General features: G+C 47.2%; 1 protein-coding gene across 2 annotated transcripts in view; it reads left to right on the top strand.

The window, feature by feature from the left end:
• Positions 1–6,145, top strand: part of RPRD1B (regulation of nuclear pre-mRNA domain containing 1B) — an 81,584-nt gene extending 75,439 nt beyond the window's left edge. For both annotated transcript variants that reach the window (XM_060771810.2, XM_060771809.2), the window contains exon 7: positions 2,803–6,145. In XM_060771810.2, the coding sequence (XP_060627793.1) occupies positions 2,803–2,952 (150 nt within the window). In that variant the 3' untranslated portion in view covers positions 2,953–6,145. The remainder of the gene's footprint in view (positions 1–2,802) is intronic.
• Positions 6,146–21,440: the final 15,295 nt, after the last annotated feature.

Below are 21,440 nucleotides of genomic sequence, written 5' to 3'. Positions count from 1 at the left end.
CTCGCTGCACTACAGTCTCCCTACCTGAGCTAGCGGGGGTGGTCTCGAGCCTGGCGGTGGAGTCCCAACGGCTTCTTGTGCTGGGGGACTTCAACATCCATGCCGAGGCAACCCTCACAGGTGCGGCTCAGGACTTCATGTCGGCCATGGCAACCATGGGGCTGTCCCAAAAAATAACTGGCCCCACCCACTGTGCTGGACACACATTGGACTTGGTCTTCTGCCAGGGATGGGAGCAGGGTGGCGGTGTGGAGGAGCTGTCTATCTCTCCGTTGCCATGGACCGACCACTTCCTGGTTAGATTTAGGCTCACTGCGCCCCCTAACCTTCGCAAGGGTGGAGGACCCATTAAGATGGTCCGCCCCAGGAGGCTAATGGATCCGAATGGTTTCCTGACGGCTCTTGGGGAGTTTCCCGCCACCATGGTAGGTGATCATGTCGAGGCCTTGGTCGCTCTCTGGAATGGGGAGATGACCAGGGCAATTGACATGATCGCTCCGGAACGTCCCCTCTCAAGTAACAGAGCTAAACCAGCCCCTTGGTTTACTGAGGAGCTGGCAGCGATGAAGCGAAGGAAGAGGGTTCTAGAGAGCGTGTGGCGCTCGGACCCAAGCGAGCCAAACCGAACACGGTTTGTGTCCTTTTTAAGGGCATATGCCGCGGCAATAAAAGCCGCAAAGAAAACTTTCTTTGCGGCCACTATTGCGTCTGCAAAAAACCGTCCGGCGGAGTTGTTCCGGATTGTCAGAGGTCTTTTAACTCCCCCTATCTCAGGTGGGAGCCCTGACAACTCCGCAACGCGCTGTGAAGCATTTGCTCGGTTCTTCGCAGACAAAGTCGCTTTGATCCGCGCTGGGCTGGACGCTACATTAAATGCAGTCTCTGTGGATGTGACACAAGCACCTGCTTGTCCGATTTTGTTGGATTCTTTTCAGTTTGTGAAACCCGAGGATGTGGACAAGATACTTGGAGGAATGAGACCCACCACGTCCATCCTAGACCCCTGCCCATCCTGGCTTCTAAAGGAGGCCAGAGGGGGATTGGCCGAGTGGGTAACGGTGGTGGTTAATGCCTCCCTTCGGGAAGGCAAGATTCCAGCGAGCCTAAAACAGGCTGTTATAAAGCCGCTGTTGAAGAAACCATCACTTGACCCCACTAAATTGGACAACTTTCGGCCTGTTTCCAATCTTCCCTTCTTGGGCAAAGTCATGGAAAGCGTGGTGGCCTCACAACTCCAGGTATTCTTGAGAGACACGGATTATCTGGATCCGGCACAGTCTGGTTTCAGACCGGGACATGGTACTGAGACGGTCTTGGTCGCCTTAGTGGATGATCTGCGCCGGGAGCTAGACAGGGGGAGTGTGTCCCTGTTGGTGCTCCTGGACCTCTCAGCGGCCTTCGATACCGTCGACCACGGTATTCTTCTGGGGCGCCTTGCAGAGATGGGTCTCGGGGGCACTGCTCTGCAGTGGCTCCGGTCATTTCTGGAGGGTCGTTCCCAGAAGGTGTTATTGGGGGACTCCTGTTCAACGCCACGGCCGTTGACCTGTGGCGTTCCTCAGGGTTCCATCTTGTCCCCCTTGCTGTTTAACATCTACATGAAGCCGCTGGGTGAGATCATCCGGAGTTTCGGGGTGCGGTGTCACCTGTACGCAGATGACGTCCAACTCTGTCACTCCTTCCCACCTGCTACTAAGGAGGCTGTCGAAGTCCTGAACCGGTGCCTGGCCGCTGTAATGGTCTGGATGAGGGCGAACAAACTGAAACTAAATCCAGACAAGACAGAGGTACTCCTGGTCAGTCGCAAGGCCGAACAGGGTATAGGGTTACAGCCTGTGCTGGACGGGGTCGCACTCCCCTTGAAGGCGCAGGTTCGCAGCCTGGGTGTGACCCTGGACTCATCGCTGAGCCTGGAGCCCCAGGTTTCAGCGGTGACCAGGGGAGCATTTGCACAGCTTAGGCTCGTGCGCCAGCTGCGCCCGTATCTTGGGAAGTCTGACTTGGCCACGGTGGTACATGCTTTGGTCACATCCCGCCTCGACTACTGCAACGCTCTCTACGTGGGGCTGCCCTTGAAGACGGCCCGGAAGCTTCAGCTAGTCCAACGCGCGGCAGCCATGTTGTTAACAGGAGCAGGGCGCAGAGAGCGTACAACGCCCCTGCTGTCCCAGCTCCACTGGCTGCCGATTTGCTACCGGGCCCAATTTAAGGTGCTGGTGTTATCCTACAAAGCCCTAAACGGTTCCGGCCCAAAATACCTTGCAAACCGCATCTCGGCCTACGAGCCCACGAGGGCCTTGAGATCATCCGGGGAGGCTCTTCTCTCGGTCCCGCCTGCCTCACAGGCACGTCTGGCGGGGACGAGAGAGCGAGCCTTCTCGGTGGTGGCCCCCCGGTTGTGGAACACCCTCCCTACTGAGATTAGACAGGCGCCCTCCTTGATGGCCTTCCGTAGGAGCCTCAAAACATGGCTCTTCGAGCAGGCCTTCAATTGAGTGTATCATTGGAACGACTCTGGAATGGACTATGACTACGAAACTGACTATGACCCCAGGATTGGACGAAGCGGATTTTTAGCATAAGTATATGTTTGTAGTAGTAGTTGTCTATGTATTGTCGTCACTTATTGTACACTGTCTTTCTATGTTGCTGTTCACCGCCACAAGTCGCCTCCGGGCTGAGAGTGGCGGTCAATAAATGCAAGAAATAAATAAATAAATAAATAATAAGTAAGAGTTCTCATGGGAGGGAGATTTACCTCTGCTGATCCTCATGGCCTTTTCTCTCTCTTGTGTCCCACAGGAATACAAACAGAAGCTAGCTCGGGTAACGCAGGTCCGCAAAGAGCTGAAGTCCCACATCCAGAGCCTCCCGGACCTGTCGCTGTTGCCCAACGTAACTGGGGGGTTGGCCCCTCTGCCGTCCGCTGGGGACCTTTTCTCGACTGACTAGGACACACAGGTGTCTATATTTTCCCCCCTTCTGCCTCTCCCTCTCCCACTTTCCACTTGATACCAGCAAAACACCTCCTTGGCGAACCTCACTGTAACCTGGCATAGGAAGGAATGGACGGAGACCCTCCTTTGACCTCTCGCTGCTGTGGGGGAGCGCTTCCCTCACTGGAAAGAAGGGAACAGCCATCCCACGTGGCAAAGCTTCCCATCACCTCCCCCAGTTTCCACTGCAGCCTGGGCAAATCCTGTGTGTCCTCCTCCGGAAATCATTCAACAACAACAGAAGCCGATTGATGCTTTGCTCCCACCCGGCACCCCCTGCATAAAGGCGAACTTGGTTGTTTTCTGAATGGGTTTGGTGTGTGTGTGTCAAGCTTGATTTCTCTGGATCCCCCCCTTACTAAGCAAAGAAAGCACATTGGAGGGTATGCTTTGTGAAAGATTTGGGAGGGGATGTACAGACCTCAGGTAAGCAACAAAGAAAAAGCATGTTCTCTTGACTGCCAGCGTATTCCGTATTCCTCCACGCAACAACCCTTGTTAGTTTGTCAGATCTGGTTTCACTCAGTCTCCCCTTGTGTTCCTTTCATCTCCTGCAACGTTTCAGAGCCCCAAGGATCCAACTCTCTTTGGGTTTCGAATACCATGGGAAACCCTCCCAAAACACTGTGACTAGACTGGCACCAAGGCTTCCAAACCTTGGCAGCTGGATTGCTCTCTTTCCACAAGCAAATGGACCGGGCGGCCGATTTCTAGAAAGAAAGGAGGAGATGTTCCCAGTGAATTGTGTCCATTGATTTGCACACTCCCTTTATATATTCAACTCTCTTCACCAGTTTGTTGTGGAACCAAGGCAACCAGAAATCTCAAACTACCTTCTCCAACTTAGCATTTTCCAGATGTGTTGGACTACAAGTCCCATATATAGCAATGTGAGGGTTATATCGGGGTGTGTGAGAGATTGAGACTAGGATGGCTCCATCACAGGGAGGCTAATTTCACATTTGAGGATTTCTGTGTTCCTAGAACAAACCAAGCCTCCCTCCTTTGCTTCTGTGATACTCCCAACTGAGAGGAACCTTCTCATCCAGCCTCATCCTTTATGCCCTCATTTTTGAAGAAGGGATTAATGTAGCAATCCTCATTTGGCCTGGAAGGTCTGCAGATCCGTTCCAGCCCCCAAAATGAGTTTCTTCTCAAAGTTCTGAGTCGTGTGTTCTCAGCAACACATCTCCGTGGTCTTCACAATAGATGCATCTCCATGCTTGATGCCTTTTCCCCCATGTTTGCGGTCACAGGAGAAGCATTGCCACCACTGGAAGGTCTGCAAATCCGTTCCAGCCCCCAAAATGAGTTTCTTCTCAAAGTTCTGAGTTCTGTGTTGTCAACAACACATCTCCTTGGTCTTCACAATAGATGCATCTCCATGCTTGATGCTTTCCCCCCATGTTTGAGGTCACAGGAGAAGCATTGCCACCACTGGAAGGTCTGCAAATCCGTTCCAGCCCCCAAAATGAGTTTCTTCTCAAAGTTCTGAGTCCTGTGTTGTCAACAACACATCTTCTTGGTCTTCATAATAGATGCATCTCCATGCTTGATACTTTCCCCCCATGTTTGAGGTCACAGGAGAAGCATTGCCACCACTGGAAGGTCTGCAGATCTGTTCCAGCCCCCAAAATGAGTTTCTTCTCAAAGTTCTGAGTCGTGTGTTGTCAACAACACATCTCCTTGGTCTTCACAATAGATGCATCTCCATGCTTGATGCTTTCCCCTCATGTTTGAGGCCACAGGAGGAGCATTGCCACCACTGGAAGATCTGCAGATCCGTTCCAGCCCCCCAAATGAGTTTCTTCTCAAAGTTCTGAGTCCTGTGTTGTCAACAACACATCTCCTTGGTCTTCACAATAGATGCATCTCCATGCTTGATGCTTTCCCCCATGTTTGAGGTCACAGGAGAAGCATTGCCACCACTGGAAGGTCTGCAAATCCGTTCCAGCCCCCAAAATGAGTTTCTTCTCAAAGTTCTGAGTCGTGTGTTGTCAACAACACATCTCCTTGGTCTTCACAATAGATGCATCTCCATGCTTGATGCTTTCCCCTCATGTTTGAGGCCACAGGAGGAGCATTGCCACCACTGGAAGATCTGCAGATCCGTTCCAGCCCCCCAAATGAGTTTCTTCTCAAAGTTCTGAGTCCTGTGTTGTCAACAACACATCTCCTTGGTCTTCACAATAGATGCATCTCCATGGTTGATGCTTTCCCCCCATGTTTGAGGTCACAGAAGAAGCATTGCCACCACTGGAAGATCTGCAAACCCGTTCCAGCCCCCAAAACGCGTTTCTTCTCAAAGTTCTGAGTCCTGTGTTGTCAACAACACATCTCCTTGGTCTTCACAATAGATGCATCTCCATGCTTGATGCCTTTTCCCCATGTTTGAGGTCACAGGAGAAGCATTGCCACCACTGGAAGATCTGCAAATCTGTTCCAGCCCCCAAAATGAGTTTCTTCTCAAAGTTCTGAGTCCTGTATTGTCAACAACACATCTCCCTGGTCTTCACAATAGATGCATCTCCATGCTTGATGCCTTTTCCCCATGTTTGAGGTCACAGGAGAAGCATTGCCACCACTGGAAGGTCTGCAAATCCGTTCCAGCCCCCAAAATGAGTTTCTTCTCAAAGTTCTGAGTCCTGTGTTGTCAACAACACATCTCCTTGGTCTTCACAATAGATGCATCTCCATGCTTGATGCTTTCCCCCCATGTTTGAGGTCACAGGAGAAGCATTGCCACCACTGGAAGGTCTGCAAACCCGTTCCAGCCCCCAAAATGAGTTTCTTCTCAAAATTCTGAGTCGTGTGTTGTCAACAACACATCTCCTTGGTCTTCACAATAGATACATCTCCATGCTTGAAGCATTGCCACCACATGTTTTTTGTCCTCAATGCTTCTCAAACCTTCTGAGTCCCGTTTGCGGAGGGGAGGAGCAGGGGGTGTCCCCATTACACTGACTGGGTGAGGTGGTCTCCGGCAGACGTCAAGCCCGTATTCTTGCCCCCGAGATGTTTTCTTAAATCTGTATATGAACCGACATAGAGATAAATCTAGAGATATAGGCTGCCATTTTGGCAGCAATATATTCTGAAAAGTCTCATAAATATATTTTTGAATAAAGAGGGTGTCGTTCAACAGGCAAGTGGCTCTTTTTTCCTTTGTGTCTGGATCTGTTTCGAGTCCTGGTATCGGAAAAAATGAATAAATATAATACCGTAAACTCTGCTCCATTTTGGGGAAGTGGCAGCCTTTGCAATGACTGAAGCAGAAACCCTGCAGTTCTTCAATTCTAAAGCATGCTTTCCCCCAAAACTGGAGTGTGTCTTAGAATTACAGGAACACTATATGTGTGTGTGTTTGTAGGTTTTTTTTAAATGTCTGTGCTGAAATTAATGTATGTCTTGCAATCAATGAATGATGTCTTACACTTGAATTTCAACACCGCCTGAGCTCTGCGAGCACAGCATTTTTCCGAATGAAGCAGAGAGTGTTTGAGGACCGGGACATCTGTAGGGATACCAAGGTGCTTGTCTATAAAGCTATTGTCCTCCCAACCCTGCTCTATGCCTGTGAGACGTGGACTGTCTACAGACATCACATGCAACTCCTGGAACGATTCCATCAGCGCTGCCTCCGGAAAATCCTGCAAATATCTTGGGAAAACAGGCGGACAAACGTCAGCGTGCTGGAAGAAGCAAAGATCACCAGCACTGAAGCGATGGTCCTCCGCCATCAACTCCACTGGACCGGCCACGTTGTCCGGATGCCCAACCACCATCTCCCAAAGCAGTTGCTCTACTCCAAACTCAAGAACGGAAAACAGAATGTTGGTGGGCAGGAAAAGAGATTTAAAGATGGGCTCGAAGCCAACCTTAAAAACTCTGGCATAGACACAGAACTGGGAAGCCCTGGCCCTAGACTGCTCCAGCTGGAGGTCAGCTGTGACCAGCAGTGCTGCAGAATTTGAAGAGGCACGAATGGAGGGCGAAAGGGAGAAGCGTGCCAAAAGGAAGGCGCGTCAAGCCGACCAAGACCGCCTTCCACCTGGAAAGCAATGCCCTCACTGCGGAAGAAGATGCAGAGCAAGAATAGGGCTCCACAGTCACCTACAGACCCACAAGAATACTGGAAGACAATCCTCCTCGGAAAATGAGGGATCGCCTAAGTAAGTAAGTAAGTCTTACACTTGAAGAAATATGGTACAGTAGAGACTCGCTTATCCGACCTTTGCTTATCTAACATTCCATCTTATCTGACACCTCCCCTTTAGTCTAGCTTTTCCTCTTTAATTAAAGGAGCATTCCCAACTCTCTCCATTCCCAATAAGTGATAAAGTGTTGGAAAGTGTCCAGAGGAGAGTGACTAAAACAATCAAGGGTCTGGAGAACAAGCCCTATGAGGAGCGGCTTAAGGAGCTGGGCATGTTTAGCCTGAAGAAGAGAAGGCTGAGAGAAGATATGATAGCCATGTATAAATATGTGGCTATCATATCTCCTCTCATCCTTCTCTTCAGGCTAAACATGCCCAGCTCCTTAAGCCACTCCTCATAGGGCTTGTTCTCCAGACCCTTGATCATTTTAGTCGCCTTCCTCTGGACACATTCCAGCTGGTCAATATCTCTCTTGAATTGTGGTGCCCAGAACTGGACATTTTATTCCAGGTGTGGTCTAACCAAGGTGGTATAGAGCATGGGGAGCATGACTTCCCTAGATCTAGACACTATGCTCCTATTAATGCAGGCCAAAATCCCATTGGCTTTTTTTGCCGCCACATCACATTGTTGGCTCTTGTTTAAGTTGTTGTCCACGAGGACTCCAAGATCTTTTTCACACGTACTGCTCTCGAGCCAGGCACTAAAGAAACTGCATCTCTCGAGCCAGGCATCGTCACCCATTCTGTATCTTTGCATTTCATTTTTTCTGCCAAAGTGGAGTATCTTGCATTTGTCCCTGTTGAACTTCATTTTGTTAGTTTTGGCCAATCATCTCTCTAATCTGTCAAGATCATTTTGAATCCTGCTCCTGTCCTCTGGAGTCTTGGCTCTCCCTCCCATTCATTTGCACGTTCTGAATCCATTAAAGCTCAACACACATCTGTATTGATTTGGGCAGAGTTTGCTGGGCTTGGTAGCTAAATAGTGGTGGATCTATGTTGTAGAATTAATGCAGTTTGACGCCTCTTTAACTGCCATTGCTCATTGCTATGGAGTCCTGGCAGTTGTAGTTTGTATGGTGAAGAAGGCTTGCCGCTTGCAGCCTTTGGGCATCTTTTCTCAGTGCAATAACAAGATGGAAATCTTCCTCCTCCTGGTGCGCAGACTGTTTTGCAGCCTCGACAAAACTCTTTGAGGGCTGCAGCTCAGCTGTATCCTTCAGCATCTTAATCCTCTCCAAGGGCTTAAGCATTTTCTATAGCTTTGCTGGCTGCGTGAAATGCCTTTCGTCCCTCCTGGGCTTGGAAGGAACCGAAAAGAACCGGATTCCTTTAAATTGTGCATCAGCTGAACCGTTGGATGCTCTCTCTTTCAGTTTTTTACTGTTGTGCCGTTGCTCTCCAAAAGAGATGGGGAAAGCATCCTTGTAAATTTCAACTCCTCTGCCACAGAGAAATGGGAAAAAATATACAGCAGTTGGAAAAAATCGATTTCTCAAGCCTTGGGAAACCTTTACAAGGAGAATCCCAGTCTGCAAAGGGGTTTGTAGCACCTTTGAATCCCAGACAGGCGAGACTCTTTGCCACATCCGACACTTATTCTGAATGAATAATACATGTGAGGCTTCTCTTTTTTCTCTTTTATGGCACTTTAGGCACAGAAAAGGTTCCTTCCTGTTCAAAAAAATTCCTTTTTCACAGAAAGCATGTTCTTTCTATTCCTTCAGTAACATAGATATTGCCCAAGTATGCAATTTCTAATGCTCTGTAATAGAAGTGCTTATTGTGAGCTTTGTGATTTTATGAACGGTCCAATTACAGAGAAGAAGGAAAATATCAACAATCTACTGTCTTGCAATTTGCAAACTTAAATTCAGGACAGGCATCTAATCTATTTCTAGGTGCAAAGATGACTGCAGAAGCAGACTGGGGCCAGGTAATCATAGAATCAAAGAGTTGGAAGAGACCTCATGGGCCATGCAGTCCAACCCCATTCTGGCAAGAAGCAGGAATATTGCATTCAAATCACCCCTGACAAATGGCCATCCAGCCTCTGCTTAAAAGCTTCCAAAGAAGGAGCCTCCACCACACTCCGGGGCAGAGAGTTCCACTGCTGAACGGCTCTTACAGTCAGGAAGTTCTTCCTAATGTTCAGGTGGAATCTCCTCTCTTGTAGTTGGAAGCCATTCCTCCATTGCGTCCTAGTCTCCAGGGAAGCAGAAAACAAGCTTGCTCCCTCCTCCTCCCTGTGGCTTCCTCTCACATATTTACACATGGCTATCATATCTCCTCTCAGCCTTCTCTTCTTCAGGCTAAACATGCCCAGCTCCTTAAGCCGCTCCTCATAGGGCTTGTTCTCTAGACCCTTGGTCATTCAAGGGTTCAGTTGTGGAATCCGTTGCTGCAGTGGATTCTGGTGGAAGCTACCTCTCTGGAGGTTGTGAAACAGAGGCGGCATGACCATCTCTCAGGAGGGCTTGAATGGTATTGCCACATGTCCTACAACAACCTTATCATAGAATCATAGAATCCTAGAGTTGGAAGAGACCTCGTGGGCCATCCAGTCCAACCCCATTCTGCCAAGAAGCAGGAATATTGCATTCAAATCACCCCTAACAGATGGCCATCCAGCCTCTGTTTAAAAGCTTCCAAAGAAGGAGCCTCCACCACACTCTAAAGACGTCACATGCAACTCCTGGAACGATTCCATCAGCGCTGCCTCCGGAAAATCCTGCAAATCTCTTGGGAAGACAAGCGGACAAACGTCAGCGTGCTGGAAGAAGCAAAGACCACCAGCATTGAAGTGATGGTCCTCCGCCACCAACTCCGCTGGACCGGCCATGTTGTCTAGATGCCCGACCACCGTCTCCCAAAGCAGCTGCTCTACTCCAAACTTAAGAACAGAAAACAGAATGTTGGAGGACAGGAAAAGAGATTTAAAGATGGGTTCAAAGCCAACCTTAAAAACTCTGGCATAGACAGTGAGAACTGGGAAGCCCTGGCCCTTGAGCGCTCCAACTGGAGGTCAGCTGTGACCAGCAGTGCTGCAGAATTTGAGGAGGCACGAGTGGAGGGCGAAAAAGAGAAACGTGCCAAGAGGAAGGCGCGTCAAGCCAACCCCGGCCGAGACCACCTTCCACCTGTAAACCAATGCCCTCACTGTGGAAGAGGATGCAGAGCAAGAATAGGGCTCCACAGCCACATACGGACCCACAAGAATATTGGAAGACAATCATCCTCGGAAAGCGAGGGATCGCCTAAGTAAGTAAGTCACACTCTAAAGGTATCTATACTTGATGAAATGTCAGGAGAGAATACTTCTAGAACATGGCCTTGTAGCCCGAAAAGCCTACAACAATACCATTAAATCCCTTTCTTTTTTTGCAATGGGTGCCTGCAAAGTCTACAAACAGGGGCAGGAACAGTCACGGTTTAGCAAAGGCAGGCTTTGGGGAATGGAGATCAACAATCCTTTTAAGCCCTGAAGGCTTTTTCTTTGGCAAAAAGATGAAGAGACTCTTCCAAGAAACCCAGAAGGAAAGAAAGAACAGATGGCCATGGAAGCACCATTGGGTCCAAGAGGAAGGCAGTGCAAAATCCCTCCTGCTGATTTGAGGCTAAGTTTGCATCAGATGATTTAAGAAGAAGGGTCTGCCAGCAACAAGGAGGACAGCAGGGAAGAGCCACACAATTTGGTTCTCTGTGTTTGCAAATGCAAATTATCGTTCCCTGAAAGGTCAGGCATCTCTTGAAGAGCTCACATCTTTTGGGAAGGGGAAACTATTGCAGTTGGACATCACTTGAAAGTGTTTTCCTTTCAAGACCTGGTACTTGGAGGATGGAGGACTGTCTCTCAGAAGGGCTTGGAATGGACTCATAAAGATGGTGAAAGACCTCGTAAAAGTACAACACCTGTGATCCACTAACACTGAGCCACTGTCATTAAAGTGGTATCAAGCCAGTCACTTCAAGGATACCATCCATCCATCTTGCTCTTGGTTGACCCCTCTTCCTTTTTCCTTCCATTTCCCCCCAGCATCATTGTCTTCTCTAAGCTTTCCTGTCTTCTCATGTTGTGGCCAAAGGACTTCATCTTTGTTTCTAATCTCCTTCCCTCCAGTGAGCAATCGGGGTTTCTTTCCTGGAGGATGGACTGGTTGGATCTTCTCGTGGTCCAAGGCACTTTCAACATTTTCCTCCAGCACCACAGTTCAAAAGTGTCTCTCTTCCTTCGCTCAGCCTTCCCTAAGGTCCAGCTCTCACATCTGTAGGTTACTATGGGAAATACCACTGCTTTGACTATGCGGATCTTCATCGCTAGTGTGATGTCTCTACTCTTCATTATTCTGTAGAGATTGGTCCTTGTTCTCCTCCCAAGAAGGAAACGTCTTCTGATTTGATGAGCAGAGTGCCGCAGGGTTCTGTCAATGGGGACAAATGCAAGATACTCCACTTTGGCAGGAAAAAACGAAATGCAAAGATACAGAATGGGGGATGAGGACTGGCTCGAGAGCAGTACGGGTGAGAAAGATCTTGGGCTCCTCGTGGACAACAAGTTAAACATGAGCCAACAATGTCATGTGGCGGCAAAAAAAGCCAAAGGGATTTTGGCCTGCATCAAGAGGAGCCTAGTGTCTAGATCTAGGGAAGTAATTCTACCCATGCTCTATTCCGCTTTGGTTAGGCCACACCTGGAATATTGTGTCCAATTCTGGGCACCACAATTCAAGAGAGATATTGACAAGCTGGAATGTGTCCAAAGGAGGGAGACTAAAATGATCAAGGGTCTGGAGAACAAGCCCTATGAGGAGCGGCTTAAGGAGCTGGGCATGTTTAGCCTGAAGAAGAGAAGGCTGAGAGGAGATATGATAGCCATGTATAAATATGTGAGAGGAAGCCACAGAGAGAAGGGAGCAAGCTTGTTTTCTGCTTCCCTGGAGACTAGAACACAATGAAACAATGACTTCAAACTACAAGAAAGGAGATTCCATCTGAACATGAGGAAGAACTTCCTGACTGTGAGAGCCGTTCAGCAGTGGAACTCTCTGCCCCGGAGTGTGGTGGAGGCTCCTTCTTTGGAAGCTTTTAAACAGAGGCTGGATGGCCATCTGTCAGGGGTGATTTGAATGCAATATTCCTGCTTCTTGGCAGAATGGGGTTGGACTGGATGGCCCAGGAGGTCTCTTCCAACTCTAGGATTCGATGATTCTATGCAGAGAAGCAGAAAAGGTTAAAAAGAAAAGGGGGAAAATCTTACAAATTCGTGCGCAGTCTTCCACAGGTTTGGATTAATTTGGAGGGGAGAAAATGGCTCGATAATAACTCAACTCCTAGGATGCGATAGCATACAGCCATGGCAAGTGAGCTGGTGTCAAATTGCATTAATTCTAGATGAGCAGCTGAGACCTGGAGCAAGGTTCAAGGCAGAGCTGGCTGTGCTTTCGACTCTCTCTTAGGTGCAAAATGTTTGCTTAACCCAGAGATTCCGAGGCAGTGACAGAAATATATTTTCTTGCACAACTATTGAAAGGAACATCCGCGAGCCTTGGCACTGAATATAGATTGACTGTCTCGGAGACCACAGTTTTGCAGCCAACTTGGGCATGTGGCTTGTCATGGCCCCCGCTCTCCTCGTGTGCCATCTGCCATTTGTCATTTGGCAACGGAGCCGAATCTCGATTTCCAGGATCAACATCTTAATTGAAAACATCCCAGTGTTTGAACATTTAGAAATGAAGCATTTCCATGAAAATAAGGGACTTTTTGCACCATCCTTTGCTGGAGAGGAAATGAGAAGGCAGAAGGAACACGCTAGGAATTGCATTGCCAACAATGGGGCAACCAAGGCTCAGGCGGGGAAGGGTGGGTTCATAGAATGGTCCTTGCATGTGTGTTATTGTATCATCATCATTGTTACAGTAAGTCGTAGCAGGATCAAGTGTGTGTTATAGAAAAACAAGAGGAGGGCGACTAAAATGATCAAGGGTCTGGAGAACAAGCCCTATGAGGAGCGGCTTAACGAGCTGGGCACATTTAGCCTGAAGAAGAGAAGGCTGAGAGGAGATATGATAGCCATGTATAAATATGTGAGAGGAAGCCACAGGGAGGAGGAGGGAGCAACCTTCCTTTCTGCTTCCCTGGAGACTAGGATGCAAGGGAACAATGGCTTCAAACTACAAGGGAGGAGATTCCATCTGAACATGAGGAAGAACTTCCTGACTGTGGGAGCCGTTCAGCAGTGGAACTCTCTGCCCTGGAGTGTGGTGGAGGCTCCTTCTTTGGAAGCTTTTAAGCAGAGGCTGGATGGCCATCTGTCAGGGGTGATTTGAATGCAATATTCCTGCTTCTTGGCAGAATGGGGCTGGACTGGATGATGGCCAACGAGGTCTCTTCCAAATATTTGATTCTATTATTCTATGATTATGATGTTAATTATTATGTAAAGCTGGTAATGTAGGTCAGCCAGCATGTTTGGGCTACACCCGATAGGGTATAACTTTATGGATTTTAGAATACAGTTTTGAGAGAAGCAATATGCTCTGAAGAAGGAGAAGAGATATGCTGTAATGCTTCTATGCTCTAACAGCAATGCTCATTGCTATGGTGGAATAGCTATTTACTCAAGGTTTATATTTGGACAATTTCAACAGAAAGGAGAAAACCATGAAAATGAACAAAATCTGGCGACCAGTATTCAAAAACTGTAAAATTACAACATCACAACAACAGAGAGGAAACAAACAAGGACATCTAATCACCTCTCAACAAAAGTTTGTTCTAGGCACTGTCAGGCCATTATATGCTAATCAAGGTGGTCAGTTGAAACATTCCCACCTAGCTCCAGCAGACAAGAGTCCTTTGTCCCACCCTGGTCATTCCACAGATATATAAACCCTCTTTCCTAGTTCCAACAGACCTCACGACCTCTGAGGATGCTTGCCATAGATGCAGGCCAAACGTCAGGAGAGAATGCCTCTAGACCATGGCCATATAGCCCGAAAAAACCTACAACAACCCAGTTTATATTTTGCTCTCTCATTTGAATAAGATGTAGCCTTATTCTGTGTTACTTACAAGGACTATGTAAGTTATTTTTTTTTGCACTGTTTGGTTTTGTATGCAACATTGCAAATTTATGCCTCTGCTGATAAGAGTAAAGAGGACTCATTGTGGTGGGGGTTGTGGAATCAACTTTTCCCACGAGGGGGGGACGACATATACTCCAATGACAGAACATTGAGGCTTAGCAATACTGTGAGATTGTATACCTACTCACCAAAGGCGCAGCGGAAGAGCCAGGTTTTAAGGTTCTTTTTAAAGGTTTCTAGGGTAGGGGTTTTCCTAATTTCTCCAGGTAGTGAGTTCCAAAGTTGGGGGGCCACAGAGGAAAAAGCTCTCTCCCTTGTACTTACCAGGCGAGCTTGTGAAACTGGCAGGGGCGAAAGAAGGGCCTCCCCAGAAGAACGGAGGGCCCGAGTTAGTTCATGGAGGGAGATGCGGTTACCAATGTAGGCAGGTCCCAAACTGTTTAGAGCTTTAAAGGTGATAACCTGCACCTTGAATTGGGACCGGAAAATAAACGGCAGCGAGTGGAGCTCCTTAAACAGGGGGGTTGACCACTCCCTGTAAGTCACCCCAGTTATTAATCTGGCTGCTGAACGTTGGACAAGTTGTAGTTTCTGGGCCATCTTCAAGGGTAGCCCTACGTAGAGTGCATTACAGTAGTCCAGTCTAGAGGTAACTAAGGCATGGGCCATCATGGTCAAGTCAGACTTCACGAGGTAAGGTTGCAGTTGGCTCACAATTTTTAATTGTGCAAAGGCCCTCCCAGCCACTGCTGACACCTGCGCATCAAGCATCAGCGCTGAGTCCAGGAGGACCCCCAAACTGCGGACTTGTGATTTCAAGGGATGTGCAGTCGCACGCTGGGCCTGTGGGGATGTCTGTTAACAGGACATGCTATCTGAATGCCCAACGGGATGCCGGGGTGCCTCGGCTGAGAGGCCCAATAGATTTCCCTACACAAAGTTCTGCTGAGGCTTAAGATAAGTCCAACAAAGTTCTTTATTAAGGATAAAATCTTCAAAACATGGAATAAACACTCTATAACTTTGGAAATTTGGTAAGTTCTTCAATCTGCCGACGAGGGACAGGCAACTGCTTAATAAACTGTTCCTTTCTTCTTTAGGGGAAAGCCTTTGACTCCTCCCTGGGCAATCTCTTTACTTTGCTGGCATGGGCCCTGCTCCCGGTTCCAAAATGCGTAATGGGTGACCCGAGTAGACCTTACCAGGCAAAGTCTCTGTAGATTTTCCAAGTTGAAGGAAGTCCTTTATTTTCCAGCAAAGCTGGCTGTATTCCCCTTTTTCCAGCGAAGGCTGGCTGTTGCTATGTTTCCCCAGCGAAGCTTGCTGTGAGAAACGAAGCCTTTTAAAGGTGGGAGAGAGAAAAGCTCACAACATCCTGTCTGTAAGGCTTCACTGTAAAGACTGAGCTAAAGGTTTCCCTTTCCCTCCAAAGCCCTGGGGAAAGGGGAAGATCTAAAGGCTGCAACAATGATTGACAGATTGCTGGCCCTATAACTGCAACCTGGAGGAAGCTACCAAATTGCAAAGTGCATAGCCTACAGGAATTCATGCAAACAAGCAAAGAAAGAAAAAAGGGAATTCAAACCCCTGGCACAGCTGTGCTGGCACAGGGGGAGTGCAATCCCATCCAGCACAGGTTGCCACCCAATACCCCAGTCAGCCGAGCGACTGACCTGGAGGACCTCTGTCTTGTCAGGATTGATCCTAAAGCTTGTTCTTCCTCATCCAGGTCGTCACAGCGGCCAGGGACTGGTCCAGTATCCTCAGGGCTACCTTGGAGTCTGGTGGAAATGAGTAGTGGAGTTGGGTGTCATCTGCGTAGAGATGGCACTGTATTCCAAAACTTAGGATGACCTTTCCCAGCGGTTTCATGTAGATGTTAAATAGCATGGGGGACAGAATGGAGCCTTGTGGGACCCCACAGGTCAACGGCCAGGGGAATGCATGGGAAAGATATGCTATTGTGCCAGGCCCTAGTATATTTCCTTCCCCAATATGGATGTTGTGTTGAGACTTGGGTCCCATCTCCAAGAGATCTCGTGATGTATTTGCAAGTGTTCCAAAATCTAACAAAATCTGGATAATGGAACATTTCCGGTCCCAAGTATTTTGGATAAAGGTCCTGAGCATTCCTGAGTAAGGCTTACAGTCCATGCGAGCCATGTCGTGGCTGGAATCCCGTTATTTTGTTTTCTCCTCTAATAAATAGGGAACTCTGCAGCAAAACAAACAGCCTTGGGAATATCCTGCCTGCATCTGCTTCAGTTGGCAAGGCTGGAACTGCCTTCCTTCCAAATGCCAAGCAAAAAAAGGCAATTTTTGGACTATTTCCTTGCTTTGAGCAGATTGTCCTGCTCACCAGATTATGAGGCCATTTTATCCCAAATGGCCGTGATCCCGGTTAAGTATTAGCAATATCCCAGCAATGGGTTTTGGATGAAGCCAGAATGAACTCCGGGGCTTCTGTCGGGCACCTTGAAAGCCACTGCTAAATAAATGTCATTGCTAATGGAAGCGACAGGCACCAGTGAATGTAGACAGCTGTTGACAATGGGGATTTTGCTCTCTGGTTCGGGGTGCATCTTCACTTTAGAATGAATGCAGTCTGAACTGCAATGCCTGGGACTTGTAGTTTACAAGGTCTTCAGCCTTCTCTGCCAAAAATGGTGGTGTCCACCAAAAATATAACTGCCAGGATTAGCATGGAGCCATGGCAGCTCAAGTGGTGAAACATTAAGGGAGTGTGAAATGACAGAAATCTGTTCAGGTTTTGGAAAATTCAGAAGATTTTAAGCAGGGGAGGGGGGTTTGGATCAGTATTTCGGGATCGGGAGTTCTATTGTTGCAATCCAGAGCAGGAAACAAGGCCCTAAGATAACTATCCACCACACTTGACTGTGAAAAAACAATCCTTTTTTATTGAAGAAAAATGGTTACAAAATAAAGGAAAATTGCAAAGTCAAAATCCACAGCAAAATCAGCAAACATGAATTTCCATGAACAAGATCAAAACTCAAAGCCACAATGTAAAATACTGGAACCTGTTAGCAATCCACTAACCGTACTTGGTGTCCTAGAAATCTTTCAAGATGATGACCAGGAAAACCGGGAGAACTGCCAAGGTCTTCATCAATCTAAAACGATGCGTAAACTGAGAAAGTCAGCCCGGCGGAAGGCACTTAAAGCCAAAGAATTGGTTTCGTGAAATGCCTCCCTGTGAGGACCTTCTTACGGCAACACCAGAAGCACTCCAAGTGGCCAGATACTGGTCAAAGGACATTTAATCAACTACCAAACTCGCAAATTTTGTATTTTGTCTGTCTGTTTGTTTTATTCTGTTAGAAATGTAATACAAATGACTGGTTGCCCTGACATGATAAATAAATACCTAGCTATTGGAGCTCACCCTGTGATTGTGTTCCAGGATCAGGGTGCTTTGGATGTGGGGAGTGATGTCAATGAGTTTCAAGATGAGTTGCAAGATGGCATTGGTTTGGTCAGTGATACTGATGCATAGAATGACCAGGAGATCCCTGTTCAAAGTGTAGTTTCCCATGAGAATGTCCTTGAGGGGTGTGGGGTTGATGGTGTGCTTTCTGAATTGTTACCAGAGAGTTCCCATGATAGGGAACATGAAAACAGCTCGGCACCTGGCCCAGCTGCAGAAATTAATGAGCAAATAGATAATGAGCAAATAGATAGACGTGAGTTTAGTCAAAACATGAAAGCCGAACCATGGCTTCAGTGGTCTGCCAGGCTTCGAGAGAAAAAGATAAGAAGTTCTCAGTTAAAAAGAAACCAAATTCCGAATGCTAGAGGCTTAGCTAATGAGGAGATAAAAGTCCCAAGTACAGGATATGTAGTCAGATGAAGCATTGTTTGGAATCAAGTCAAGATCTCGTTCTTTTTCATGGAAGTTTTGCTTGGGAAATTCAAGTTTTAAGTGCCTTTGTTTCATGGTTTTGATTCTTGTATTTTATGCTCTATATCCATGCCTTGGGTTCATGTTTCCTGATTATTTGCCTTTTATTTGGAAAGTTTTGCCTTGGTTTTTATGGACTTTGCTGGACTACTTTGTTCCTGCTTATTATGTCATGAATGACTTTTCAATAACTTTGAAGCATAGGTTCTTTTTATTGCAATTTCCAGTGTGAGAGGGCAGATCAGATTACAGAAAAACATTTAGACAAAAAATGACATTGGACATACAGGCGTACAGATTATATGCAACTATATTGGATTTACAATTACATTGGTTAACAAACATAGGGGAATTACATTTTCACTCAACATTCACACACATGTACACGCATTCATCCACATGCATCCAAATGTTACCATAACCTTTTCTCCCTCCTGGGAGAAGCACCTCTTAGGCCAGACCCTGCTTCCTTGCAGCCTGCCAATGCAGAGTTCCAAAACTCCATAACTTCAAAACGCCGAGATGCCAAAACATCTTTCCCTAAGAACAATGCCAAGGGCCACATCTCTGTTTTCCATACAGCAGAACCTGACTCCCTGCACAAAATCCAAGACTCCAAAAGCGCACTTCTTCCTCTTCCCTTGAGAAAGAAGCCCCAAAGTGACCAGACTGCTCCAGTGCAGATCTGCCACTCTCCATAGGTACACTATCTCTCTCCTTCCCATGGAGCAGAGCAATGCGGGTGGAACAGACTCCTCAGGTCGGTCACACTTTGAGCATTATTAGATTGAGTCTTTTATAGGAATATTCTGCTGATGTCATCCCAAAGTTGTAAATGAACGATAAGACATCTTCCATCCTGGCTCCATCTCAATTTCCTGGCCAGATGTTGATCTTCTGGCAGGAAAAATGAAATGCAAAGATACAGAATGGGGGACAATGCCTGGCTCGAGAGCAGTACGTGTGAAAAAGATCTTGGAGTCCTCGTGGACAACAAGTTAAACATGAGCCAACAATGTGATGTGGCGGCAAAAAAAGCCAATAGTATTTTGGCCTGCATCAATAGGAGCATACTGTCTAGATCTAGGGAAGTCATGCTACCCCTCTATTCCGCTTTGGTTAGACCACACCTGGAATATTGTGTCCAATTCTGGGCACCACAATTCAAAAGAGATATTGACAAGCTGGAATGTGTCCAGAGGGGGCGACTCAAATGATCAAGGGTCTGGAGAACAAGCCCTATGAGGAGCGGCTTAAGGAGCTGGGCATGTTTAGCCTGAAGAAGAGAAGGCTGAGAGGACATATGATAGCCATGTATAAATATGTGAGAGGAAGCCACAGGGAGGAGGGAGCAAGCTTGTTTTCTGCTTCCTTGGAGACTAGGACGCAATGGAGCAATGGCTTCAAACTACAAGAGAGGAGATTCCATCTGAACATGAGGAAGAACTCCCTGACTGTGAGAGCCGTTCAGCAGTGGAACTCTCTGCCCCGGAGTGTGGTGGAGGCTCCTTCTTTGGAAGCTTTTAAACAGAGGCTGGATGGCCATCTGTCAGGGGTGATTTGAATACAATATTCCTGCTTCTTGGCAGAATAGGGTTGGACTGGATGGCCCAGGAGGTCTCTTCCAACTCTTGGATTCTATGATTCTATGGTTCTTGATTGGTGTTGACAAACACAAGGCTTGTGTTGACTTCCTTCTTAACATAAGGAATGTTGCAAACATTTCCTTATCTTGAAAGAACCATTGTAACAGTTTTTATCACTTCTCATTAGCAGGTTATGATCACAGTTCCAGCAAGCAGGTAGCTAGTCATTGCAGGCCTTAATATTATACTGGTGTCTCCAAAATTATTAACTCCAACCACACATCCTTCCATTCATTCCCACACATAATTATTAAATTCATATTTGTCAAATCTGCACATTGAATTTCATGTGCTAATCTTCCTTCCTAATTGGATTTACCTATTTCTTTAAAGTGTTTTTTTTACCATATTGCTTTTTAATTATCTTCAATAAAAGGATTGTTTTCCATCCAACGATATGGTGTTTAAAGTCAGAGGGCTTTTCCCATCCGGGAATGCAATACTAGCGCCTGGCAGAAGGAGGTTGGACTGGATGTCCTTTGGGAGTCCCTTATAGCTCTGTGGTTATATATCATCCCGTGTGAAAAAAAACCTAGCTGTGTGCATGGCATCTCAAGCGGATCCCCATTCCACTTGGGCAGATGTGACCTTCTGGTGGCATTAGCTCCATCGCCTCCATTCACCAAGACAGATGGCAGCAAATATTATGCAGCAACCCATAAATACGTCTGTCTTTTTAGTGGCAAACGTAGCGTGTGCGTGTGCATACAGACATAGATGCATATGCCTCTCTCCGTGTGTGTTTTAAAGCTTTCATAAAAGATCCCTTTTCTCCCCTTTTATTTTTATTTTTTACTGGAAGTGATGCTTTGAGCAGGGTTGGCACCAAACGTAGGGCTTGGATTGCATGAACCGAAAATCTGGAGAGGCAGATGGCATTATCGGGAGAAGGAGAAAACGACACTGAAAATGGCAGAGATGTATCTGGGATGGGAGATGCATGTATAAATGCCTCTATGGAAGTGATTATACATTTTCTTTCCTGTATGAAACCTGGATGACACTGATGGTTCCATTCTGCACAGCTGTGCATAGATAATATACAGCCAACTCTCAGTTAAACAGAACTCATGCAACCAGAACTCTCAAGTAAACAGTCATTTATACCCCACTTTATCTCTTCTGAAGGAGACTCAAAGCAGCTTAACATAGAAGCATGAGCCTCAGAACCTCTGAGGATGCCTGCCATAGATGCAGGCAAAATGTCAGGAGAGAATGCCTCTAGATCATGGCCATATAGCCCAAAAGACCTCACTACCGCTGAGGATGCTTGCCATAGATGCAGGCAAAACGTCAGGAGAGAATGCCTCTAGACCATGGCCATATAGCCCAAAAGACCTCACTACCTCTGAGGATGCTTGCCATAGATGCAGGCGAAACGTCAGGAGAGAATGCCTCTAGACCATGGCCATATAGCCCGAAAGACCTCACTACCGCTGAGGATGCTTGCCATAGATGCAGGCGAAACGTCAGGAGAGAATGCCTCTAGACCATGGCCATATAGCCCGAAAGACCTCACTATCTCTGAGGATGCTTGCCATAGATGCAGGCGAAACGTCAGGAGAGAATGCCTCTAGACCATGGCCATATAGCCCGAAAGACCTCACTACCTCTGAGGATGCTTGCCAT

Source organism: Anolis sagrei, chromosome 4 (assembly GCF_037176765.1).
Source record: "Anolis sagrei isolate rAnoSag1 chromosome 4, rAnoSag1.mat, whole genome shotgun sequence".
NCBI classification, from domain to species: domain Eukaryota; kingdom Metazoa; phylum Chordata; class Lepidosauria; order Squamata; family Dactyloidae; genus Anolis; species Anolis sagrei.
This window is presented reverse-complemented; position numbering and strand designations above follow the sequence as displayed.